Below are 11,176 nucleotides of genomic sequence, written 5' to 3'. Positions count from 1 at the left end.
CGGGCCCTGCCCCGGCTGAGGTGGCCGCTCCCCGCAGGCAGCACAGCCCTGGGCTGCTACAGCAAGCTGGTGGAGTATTACCGCAACGGGGACCTCTCCTTCAAGTACGTGAAGACCTTCAACATGGACGAGTACGTGGGTGAGTGCCACAGCCACCTGTCCTGTCGCCTTTGTCCCTGCCCGGGAGCTGCTGGGCCCTTACCCCGGCAGAGCCCGGCGGTGCCCGAAATCCACCTGTGCAGGTAAGAGGGGCAACATTCACAGAGTTACAGCACCAACACTCCACAGTTACAGCATCAGCATCTCACAGAGTTACTGCATCAGCATTTCAGAGTTACAGCACCAGTTAGGATGGAAAAGAGCTCTGAGATCATCGGGTCCAGCCTGTGACCCCACACCACGGTGTCAGCTGAACCATGGCTCTGAGTGCCACGTACAGTCTTTCCTTAGACACCTCCAGGGAATTAGCAGAGGGGGACAATTTGAAAACCTCTGGAAGAAATTTGAAATTTGTCAATAGATTTGGAAACGTATGGACAAAACTGGATGCTGGTGTTGCCCAGTATTGCACACACACTGTTACAGACACTGCTGTGTGTTAGCTGCGCTCAGGCACTGAGCAGGCAAGAACAGCTTATCACTGCAGGCTCAGCATGCAGCTTTACCTTCCACCTTTGCTCGGGGGTCATAAAGGTCCCTTGCAAAGACCAGTGTGTCCCCTGAGTGCCCTCAGGTATCTCCTGCTGAGATAGCAAAGGACTGCCATTGCTGAAGTCATGGTGAAACAGTCTCCTCAGAAGAAATAGATCCAAAGGTGAAAAACATACAAGCTAAATATTTGCTAATGATAATTTTATCCTGGTCAAGAGGGTTTTTTTTCTGTGAATGATCCCAGTCAAGCAGCATTAGGGAATAAGCAGTCCCGTGTGGGTTTACAGCATTCAAGGAGGGTAAATATGCAATAATTATACAATAATTATTATTTCCCAGGCTTCTGCACAGTTTTTTAATAATTCTTACTAATATGAAATGGGAAAAGGGCTGAAAAGGTACTGACAGATGAGGCACATCACAGACCTGCTTTTTGAACATGTTGTATATTAATATGGGCATGTGTCTTACGGGAGCTGATTTTAATTCTGGTATTTAGGGAAATAAAAATAACTCTGAAAGCTGAGGGTGTGACAAAGGACAGAGAGAGCAGTGCTCTGTCACCAAGGCACTGCAGGGCTGTGGAAGTGCTTTGTTATGGGTGATACTGTTCCAGCTGGCCTCAGTCCTGTGTGTTCTGTTACCAGGCCTCCCGAGGGATCACCCAGAAAGTTACCATTCCTTCATGTGGAATAACTTCTTCAAGCACATTGACATCTCACCAGAAAACGTCCACATCTTGGACGGAAATGCCCCTGATCTCCAGGCAGAGTGTGATGCATTTGAGGAGAAAATCAAAGCAGCTGGAGGCATCGAGCTCTTTGTTGGAGGTGAGAACCTGAGAGCAGCAGCCTCTAAACCCCGTCCCAAAGCTGTGCCTGTCCTCCCCAGCTCTCATTTATTGCCGGGATTGTTCACTTTCAGTGCATTTGCAGTGAAATCCACCCCACAGCCCATGGCCCTGGGCACTGCAGTGTCCTGGCAGCCTTGTCTCCCCACCTACCACTCCCAGCTTTAGGTCTTTAGTGCAGTCAGTGAATTGTTCAGGAAGTGTTAGCAGGAGAAATGGGAAGGGCTACAACTGTACAAATGTGAGGTATTTATCAATTGTCAGTGGCAACAGGAAACTGCTGGGAGTAGCTTTTCCCACACAAGCTCTTCCCATCCGTTTGCCACAAGGTTCTGCCACCTCCTTTGTCTGTCGTTGTCCCAGTGCAATCAGGGCATTGCCTGGTTGTTCCTAGCAGACACAAATCTGAGCTGGAGCACAGGAACTGCAGGGGTTTTTCTCATCTCTGTGTTCCTGGGAGCACTGCCTGGGAGAGCTGCTGGCTCTGCTGCCACAGCTGACCCTGTGCTGTCACTGTCCCTGTCCAGGCATCGGCCCCGACGGTCACATCGCCTTCAACGAGCCGGGATCCAGTTTGGTGTCCAGGACACGAGTGAAGACCTTGGCCATGGACACCATCCTGGCCAATGCCAGGTTCTTTGATGGTGACCTCTCCAAAGTGCCCACCATGGCTTTGACAGTTGGAGTAGGCACTGTCATGGATGCCAGAGAGGTGAGGAAATAAGAAGCGGCTTCCTGCAGTTCCTCTGGAGCAGCCAAAGGTTATCCTGTTATGGAGCAGCCACATGTCCTCTGGTGTAGGATATTCCTGACACAGAATGCCTGATCCTCCTGTCCTCTGGCATCCTGCAACACCACGGAGAGGCTCTTGCTCCATCTCTGCTGGCACTTGTGTTTGTGTAACCCTGCAGCAGCTGTTCCCCCCAGGAAGCCAGGAAGGTTTGGGAGGGAGTCTTTGGTTAGGAATCTCATCTGGAGAGTAACTGGAGACTTGATGTCACACCAGCAGGTCATGAAAACTGTGTGGGACCACTTTTACTGGAGTCTATTCTTGATCTGCACTTGTGAAATCTCAGTGTACAGGTGCCCAAAGGATCATTGCAGTGACCCACCAGGCTGTGATTTCATTGAGAGCTGGAGCAGCCAGAGCAGCAGCAGCACAGAGAAGTGGCTGTGGGGAGGGTGGCAGGGGTGTCCCCATTCTCAGCTTGGCACGGTGTGGTTGGGCTCTCTCTGACTGCCCCTCTCTGTCTGGGGGTGCAGGTGATGATCCTGATCACGGGAGCCCACAAAGCCTTTGCTCTGTACAAAGCCATCGAGGACGGTGTCAACCACATGTGGACGGTGTCGGCCTTCCAGCAGCACCCCAACACCGTGTTCGTCTGCGACGAGGACGCCACGCTGGAGCTCAAAGTCAAAACAGTGAAATACTTCAAAGGTGAATGTTTGACCAGGCCAGGCAGCTGCTCTGTTGCATTTTTAGGAGCACAAGTCATGCTTTGTAGAGGTGTTGCTGTATAAGTAACTCCCAAAGGAGTATATTCCTTAAATATATCACAGTAGTATGTGTGAAGGTAAATGCTTAATGCTTGGTGTGGGAGCAAAGGCACAAGGACAACAGTAATGTCTAATTGCATTAGCATCCAGTGAAGGAGAACTTTCCTTTATTATGTCTGCTTAAATTGCCTTTTGACTCTCTCCGTTAGGTTTAATGATGGTTCACAACAAGCTCGTGGAGCCCTTGTACAGCATGAAGGAGATGGGAGCAGAGAGGAGCCAGTCCAAGAAGCCATACAGTGATTAATGTGCTGGGGCAGTGCTGAACCAGCTGCTGAAAACAGCTGGGACAAAAGGGAATTGCTGCAGAAACTGATCTCATATTTGTTCTTAAATTAGCAGTATGATCATAGGAATTCTCTCCATTAAAGAGACAGATGCCAAACACTTGCCTTAATTAACCAAAGGAGGATGGGATCCAGTGTTCTGTGTTCCACAAACTTCTGCCACCAACTCATTCTCTGAAGTAATGAAGAATGAATTGTTTGATGTGTGAACTGGCTGTAATCACAGACTGAAGGCTACACAACTGAAATGTGAGGATAAATGAAAGTACGGTGTTTCAGAAACAAGTGGGTGATAACTCTGGGGTGTATTCCTTGCAATTAGGACAAGTATCTCCTGTTATTCCTTCCTCCTCCATGAAACACTCTTACATTAGAATCCTGGAAAAGAGGATTGTCCAGCTGGAGAAGGGAAAGCTCAGAGTAGCACCCACAGCCAGGAGAGGGCAGCAAGAAGATGGAGCTGGGGGAAGAAGATAAGGACAGTGGGGTGGGAGTGGAGACACGATGCTCACGCTGGAGAGGATAAAACCCCACTGTGGGAACAGCCAAGCAGTGGGACAGGATCCCCACAGGCTCTCTCCTTGGGAGGTTGCCAAGACCTGACTGGATAAAGCCCTGGCTGAGCCCTGCTTTGAGCCACATGTTGGACTTGAGACCCCTCAGCAGAAGAGGCTCCAGCTGCATCCCCCACATGGGGCCATGGTGCAGCTCAGGCACCTGAGGATGTCACTGTGTCAGGCCCAGGTATGATTTGCTATGCCTGGTGCTCTCTCTTCTCTAGAATTTTTCATTTCTCTGAGGAAAAGCCAAACCAGCCCCAAAGGAAGCACTCTGTTCCCACTGGCTTCAGCCTCTGTTTAATTACAGACACCTCACACAGGTGGACAACAGCCAAGACCCCACCAATTCTGAAATGTGACTCCTGGGATTTCTGTCCAGTGCTCTCACACGAGGGGCAAGAAAACTGGGCAACATTTATTTTCTTTATACAGAAGTTTTGTAAGTTGATCTGTAATGTAGCTTTCTTCACTAAATGTCTTTAATTTTTTAAATGGTGATATTTGACTGTGTCTGGTGCTCAGTCTCAGTGTGCTGATGGTAGCAAAGCTGTCCTGGAGGCAGTTTGGTGGGAAGAGCTCCTGCTGCTCCCCCCTTGCTTGTCCAGTGTTTGCTGGCAGGTTTTCCTCAGAGGGAAAAGCAGGGCCCTAGGGGTGGGAGAGCACTGTGCATGCATTAAATCCCATGAGCAGAACACATCCCTGCCAGCTCCAGGTGGGAGCTCCGGGCTGTCCCACCCCCAGGAGCACCTGGGCACACCTGTGCTGCCAAATCCATGCCACAAGGAAGACAAACAGGGACACTGTGTTTACCATCTTAAAGTGAATTTAGTGCATGTGAAAGGTGCAGGAAAACAACTCAAACCATACACAATGTACACTTTTCCTACACACTGACCTGGAGATTCAGCTGAGGTGAGAATTGCTCTTCCTTCCATCTTTTTAATCTCTGTGCTAGTTCCAACAGTGCAGATTCCTCCTCTGCACGGGGAACTGCAGCACCACTCACTTTGACCACATATCCCAGGATAAATTTATTAACTCTCAGTCAGAACTGAGTGAGCTGTGATCACACACAGTTCCTGAGGAGTCTCAGCTCCAGAGCTTTCCATCCAGGCCCTGCTGCTCTTGAACACGGCACATGCAGCTTTAGTTTCCAAATAAACTTTTAGACTGCTCTGCAAGTGGAAAAACTTGTAAAAAAATCAGTGTTTGCCTCCAGTAATCACCTTCATACTCTCAAAACCACTTGCTGAGATTTTAGAGGAAACAATTTGGCTCTGCAATAATTTGAAGTGCAAAACCAGTGGAAATAAAGAATCTAGTCCAGAAGCAAAAGTATCAACCATCAAATTTCTTATACGAAGAGTTAATAAAAAATAAATTACTTCATCAACTGAGAACACAATGTAATTGTCAGTATCTCGAAGAATCCAAGGTCATCTCTTCCTGATACTTTTCACCCTCTCACTGGCCACATCCTCAGCTCACTGCCTTGGCACTCATCCCTGCCAAAACAAGGACAGGCAACGTGAGGGAATCCAACAGCAACACAGGGAGTCACCAACCTCACAGAACCCCCTGGAAATGGCAGTTGATCATTTTCTGCCAAAGCTCTCAGGGATGCAAAGGCTCAGACACAGCAGCCAACGAGAAGGGTTGGGGATAATCAGCTTTAATGTCATTAGAAAGTACCAGTGACAGAGCCAGGAGCTGCTTTCCAGAGAAGCACATCAGGAAATTCATAAAAGCAACAAACTTTGTTGCTCAATACAGAAGAAATTTTCTGTATTGTTCAGAAAACTCCCCCAGTCCAAGCAGCCCCAGAGAGAGCACTACAGCTCCACCAAACCACCCCAAACCCCACAATATTCAAGATCCAAGGGTCAGTCTCCCTAAAAGAAACCCCCAAAATACTTCCAGCATTTGAGGCTTCAGTTTTGTCTGTTGGCTTTTAGAAAAGGGGCACTTCTTGGTACATATTTTTCCAATGGTTTTCCAATTTCTGACTTCAATAGTGGACATGTTTGTTTGGGCATTCCATGATGATCCTGATCCCAGGATGGGGACAAGGTCTCCTTTGGTTTTGGCAACAGGTTCTGAGGTGTGAGTGTCCTGCAGTGCAGTTACCACTCTTCTGTCACACAATGGAAGTGAAAAGCAAACAAAGGACACACAAAAAGCATCTGTCTCTGGTTTGTTCACCTTTTGATGCTGGAGGAAGCTACTGATCATCATCTCCTTCCCAGAACTCCCCATTGTCGATGTGCATGGCTTGAAACAATCTGCAAGACAGAAAGTAAGTGATACCCGCACATAAAAAAGTCAAATATGTTAAAAAAGTATCACCCTAAATGCAACAACAGTACAGCAAGTTCCCTTGGTTTTTTAAATGTCACAAACCACCATCCATGCCCTGTGGAAGGGGCAAGAGAAGCTGCCATTGTCCCCCTGCTGTGACCTGCCTGTCACCTGTCCCACAGCAGCACCTGTGTCCCTTGGCTCTTCCCCAAGGGAATGTCAGGCAAATCTGTGGCTCCTTAGAGCAGCTCTTCCCCAAGTCCTCGAGCTGCTCCTGAGCATTGCCAGGGAAACACTCAGGGAAACTGAGCACAGAAATGGTAAGGTCATGACTTGACCAAAAAAAAAATCAGGAATAGGCTCAGAAGACTCCTCTAGAATTTTAAAACCAAAGTTCTTAAATATTTGAGAGGAGAAACCGTGCCTTAAACATTTCAGGTAAGAAATGGGAGAGGCTGTAAGGAGAAGCAGCAAATGGGTGTCCAGCAGTGGAGGGTCCCTGAGCACTGACCTGTTGAAGCAGGGCGAGGAGGGGTCGTTGAAGTGCCGGTACGGGTTGGCCCGGGACAGGGAGCCCATGCAGAGCCAGCAGAAGTACTGCATGCACCCTGTGCAGGTCATCTTGTTACAGCCATCCAGTTTCTGGGGGAAAAACCAAGAAATGGTGGTAACAGAGCCCCACTGTGGCAGGCCTCAGTCCCTCTCTGCCAACAGCCCCGAGAAGCACAGCAGTCTGAGCACATCCCCCCTGCTCCACCACACTCTGACATTTTCACTGGGAGCTGGGATCCCAGCACTGCAAATTGGTTATTATACTAAAAATACCAGAAGTAAGTATTTTTCTGAAGCTGGATTGATTTCCAGCTCTAGTGTGAACAAGAGATAGCCTGAAACACCAGGAAAACAAAAGGATTCATGCAGATCCAGAGTCAGCCTGGATCTGTTCAGTGTGGGAGCCTGACCACCAGTCACTGTTTGTACTCCACTCCTTGGGATCCATAAATATCACCCCACCTCCTTTTCCATGCCACACGGAAACGGAAAGTTCTCTTAGGATTTCCTAGGGATTTCCTCTCCCTAGAGGCTCCAACACACCCAGAACTGCCTCCTTGTGGGTTATTTTCTGCTCCATGATTCCCAGCCTTTCCCTCCTCACTCACCTCAATGTGGGTCCCACAGCAAGGACAAGACTTGGAGTTCTTCTCCAGCCATTCCTTACTCTCCATCTCCTCCAGGGCTTTCTGAATCACTCTCTTGCCATAACGTTGTTCCAAAAATCTTTTAGTTGTCTCATCTGCTTCTAAATATTCATTCCTCAAATCCATTAATTTCTCTGGGGGGCAAAATCAAACCAAACCAGACAGCTTTTGTAAGATATTAGATTTACAAGTCCAGCTAATTGCAGCACAAAGATTCTCAAAGAACAATAATGTCATGAATTAAAAAGCAAGAAAACTATTAAAATACATAAGATGATAATATTAAAACCACTCTGCCCCAACATTCAGCAGTTTTACACTGTTTTATTATAAAAGAGATCTGTTGATGGAATTAGAACAATGTAAAATAAACTGAAAATGGAAAGATTTTTTTCTGACTCCATATTTAATGAAATTCTGTCACAGGATTTTAAGGCCAGAGAGAGAAGCCTCCACTTGATTCCAGTATTAACTCTGGCAATACAAAGTAGTGAAAATATAAAGGACAGCCTCTCAGCATCTGACAACCAGCAGTGTAGGGAGCTCCTGAGCTGAGGAGTCTCACCAAAGGAATATTTAATTGCCAGCAAGTGCCCTCCTCCAAATGAATGCACTTTTCAGAAATGCCAGGGTGAGGAGCTCCCTTGCCCAGCTCTGGACTTTCCCACCCAAATTTAGCTGTGTGTGGGTGTGACCGTGGAGGCCAGGGGGACGTGACTGACCTGCAGTGACCTTGCAGGGGGACACGCCGTGGTAGGTCATCTTGCAGAGGGTGCAGAAGGCGTAGTTGCAGCAGGAGCAGATGCCCATGGTGCAGCCAGGCTCCTGCATCACGGGGGTCTGGCAGCCAGGCCGGGGGCAATAAACCACGTCAGCCATCAGGTCCAGGCTGGACTGCAGCAGCAGGCGGTCGTAGCGGGCAAACAGCTCCTCCCCAACCAGCTCCTTCACCTGCCAACACAGCCCATGCACCAACAAATCCTCACCCATACACACCCAGGCCCTGGCACAGCGTGCCCACAGCAGCTGGGGCTGCCCCTGGATCCCTGGCAGTGCCCAAGGCCAAGGCTGGGAGCAGCCTGGGACAGTGGGAGGTGTCCCTGCCATGGCACTGCATGGGCTTTAAGGTCCCCTCCAGTCTGGGATTCCCTGATTCCTTGCATCCGTAATTCTGAGCCTGCTGCAGCCACAAACAGCAAGTCAGCGACAAGGTACCAACAGCTGGGAGGAATCCACTTTGGATTCTCCAACAGGTCACAGGGGGTCAAGGATCTGCTCCCAGGGAACAGGGACAGGAGGAGAGGGAACAGCCTCAGGCTGAGCCAGGGGAGGCTCAGGGGGGACATCAGTGAATTTCCCCATGGAAAGGGTGCTAAGGCCTTGGCAGGGGCTACCCAGGGAGGTTTGGAGTGCCCATCCTGGAGGTGCCCAAGGATGTGGCACTTCATGACACGGTTTAGTGGCATGGTGGGACTGGATCAAAGGCTGAACTTGGAGGTCTTTTCTGACCCAAATGACTCTGTGACTGCCAATGCCCAGCATGCAGAGCCAGGCCCTGAACTCAGGTTGGGTTCCAGAGCTCCCAGCCCCTGTGCATGGGAATTACCTGGCCTGGAGTGGCGACAGAAGAACACTTGGGCTCGGGGCAGTTGAGGCAGTGCACCTGCCCATCCCTGATCTGGATCTCAAAGTAGTCCTTCAGGCAGGCCTTGCAGTACACGTGGCTGCACTCAGGGAAGTGCATGCACTCACTGCCCAGCTTCTCACAGAAGCAGATGCTGCACGAGTACATCTTACTGTTAAAGCACTTCCTCCTCTGGGCCTGGTCAAAGTCCAAGATCTCCCTGATCAGACTGGACAAGGACTCCACATCCTGCACAGCCCTGGCATCCACGATTTCCTCCTCAGCTGTGGCAGAGCCTGTGGCACCCCCAGAGTCCGTCCCAGCCTCGAGGGGCCCCGCTGCTGTCCGGCCCTGCCCCTTCCCCTGAGGGCACATTTTCAGCTCATATGGCGATGAAATATTCAGGTAATTCAGTGTTTCCTCCTTCAGAAACTGCATCCAGGCAAACAGCACCACGCAGCCTCGGTTCTCTTCCCACACATTGTCCAAGTGCTTGCAAAGGGCGCTGAGCTGGGAAAGAACAAAGAATTCCCGATTTCAGGAAGTTTGTAACTCCTCACTGGGCTCCTCCCTTCACACAGTCCTTAGCGCAAACATTGATTTCAGACTCAGCAGTTTTTATGCTGAATCAAGTAGTTCTCACAGATGCAAGTTTTCCCTCCTCAGAATAGTAATCAAATAAAAACCAGCAAGAGACAAAAGAAGAGCCAACTGAGGAGCAACGTCATTGTTTTTTTACTTTGCTTAGCTGTTAATTGTTAACTTACTCAGCAGTCAAAATGTAAAAAAACCCTGCAAACCTGGGCCTGGGAGAGCCATTTCCCACTGAGGGTGAACACGGGCGGGGAGGTCGATGGGTAGTCAGGTGGGAGCTCGAAATTCAGCACGAGGGGAGGCAGGAAGCACACGGAGTACTCGAAGCCACTGCCCTGGAGGCTCTCTGTGGAACTGCCTGAGCCAGAGCCACCGAGGCACAGGAGAAATAACAGAAAAATGAAAACAAACCAACTGTTGCTGTTTCTGACAGCACCCAATGTCTGTTAATTTGATGGATTTCTGGGGTTAAAACTATTTGTTCCACCCTAACTAACAAAACTCACAGTGTAGTAAAATGTCAAGGGTTGGAGGTCTGTGATTAAAGCAGTTAAACAGCAGCACTGTGAAATGTCAGATTCTGCACAAACCAGGAGCCTGGAAACAAATCCTCGGGGGAGTAAAAACCCAATAAATGAACTTAATTATTCTGAAGAAGTGCTATTACTCATCTGTGATTTTAGAGTTTACTGAGGATGTTCTGTGTTTGAGGATTAAACTGCTCAAACACAATCCCCAACAAGCACAGCAGAGGGTGAACCACGGCTTTGTCCCATCACTGCTCCCTCAGGTCACTCCCCAGCAACCACCTGAGCTTGGTAAAGCCTCCCTTGGGATAACACAAAACATCTCAACTCACCCCTCACAAAAATTTTAAAGTCTTGAGGCAACTCCAGACAAATTCTTGTTTCTCCTCCTTGGGCAGACTCTGCTCTCTTAAACTCATCCTCATCATAGATGCTGGCCAGAGCCAGCAGCTCGTCCTCCTGAGCCTCCTTGTCCTCTGAAGACATTTAACTTTTCTGTAGAGTTGCCACCACTCTGCAACATCAACCAAGTTAATGCATCCAATTCTAATTATCAATTTGAGGCAGCTATTTTATAGCATAGTAAACTTTAGAAAAACACAACTAAGCTTTAGAAAAAAACTATCTAAAACAATGTGCAATATAATTAATGTATTTTACAGGTTGAAACAAACAGACCCCCCCAAAAAACACAGGAGAAATGAATTAGTAACAGTAGCTCTTGTCCTGTGCTCTAACGCAAACAGGGAAACAGCCCCATTTGTGATTGAAAATATCAGAAAAAGGTTCAAATCCCGCACAGGCATCTTGTAAATGCACTCGTGGAGCATTTCAGCTCCACATTTGGGGAAATAAAGCCAGATTGAGGCTTTCTTTGCTGAGTTACCTTTCGAGTCAGAGCAGCGCGGAGGCCGGGCCGAGGAGCCGCTCCCCGAGCATCCCTCCAGGGCCGGACGCTTCTCCTGGCTCAAGGCAGGGGCAGGGCGATGCTGAGGGGAACACCCGGCCTGGGGCTGCTGCGGACAGACA

General features: G+C 49.0%; 2 protein-coding genes across 3 annotated transcripts; one reads left to right on the top strand and one right to left on the bottom strand.

The window, feature by feature from the left end:
• The first annotated feature begins 32 nt into the window (after positions 1-32).
• On the top strand, positions 33-4,403 carry GNPDA1 (glucosamine-6-phosphate deaminase 1). The gene is made up of 5 exons (XM_031055258.1): positions 33-139; positions 1,299-1,481; positions 2,029-2,213; positions 2,765-2,939; positions 3,208-4,403. The coding sequence occupies exons 1-5, from the start codon at positions 124-126 to the stop codon at positions 3,303-3,305; spliced, it is 657 nt and encodes a 218-aa protein (XP_030911118.1). The 5' UTR covers positions 33-123; the 3' UTR covers positions 3,306-4,403.
• Positions 4,404-4,710: 307 nt separating this feature from the next.
• RNF14 (ring finger protein 14) lies at positions 4,711-11,169 on the bottom strand. Of its 2 annotated transcripts, XM_031055257.1 has the most exons (9): positions 11,034-11,169; positions 10,480-10,661; positions 9,827-9,978; positions 9,009-9,536; positions 8,125-8,353; positions 7,364-7,536; positions 6,715-6,845; positions 6,108-6,187; positions 4,711-5,410 (listed from the first exon to the last, which is right to left on the bottom strand). In XM_031055257.1, the coding sequence occupies exons 2-8, from the start codon at positions 10,631-10,633 to the stop codon at positions 6,127-6,129; spliced, it is 1,428 nt and encodes a 475-aa protein (XP_030911117.1). In that variant the 5' UTR covers positions 10,634-10,661; positions 11,034-11,169; the 3' UTR covers positions 4,711-5,410; positions 6,108-6,126. The 2 variants fall into 2 exon arrangements, with proteins under 2 accessions (XP_030911117.1, XP_005418878.1); XM_005418821.2 differs by lacking the exon at positions 4,711-5,410 and having other exon boundaries at positions 5,562-6,187.
• Between the last annotated feature and the right edge of the window lie 7 nt (positions 11,170-11,176).

This window comes from Geospiza fortis, unplaced genomic scaffold (genome assembly GCF_000277835.1).
Source record: "Geospiza fortis unplaced genomic scaffold, GeoFor_1.0 scaffold55, whole genome shotgun sequence".
Classification (NCBI taxonomy): domain Eukaryota; kingdom Metazoa; phylum Chordata; class Aves; order Passeriformes; family Thraupidae; genus Geospiza; species Geospiza fortis.
The sequence above is the reverse complement of the archived record's forward strand: the minus strand, read 5'-3'. Positions and strand labels throughout refer to the sequence as shown.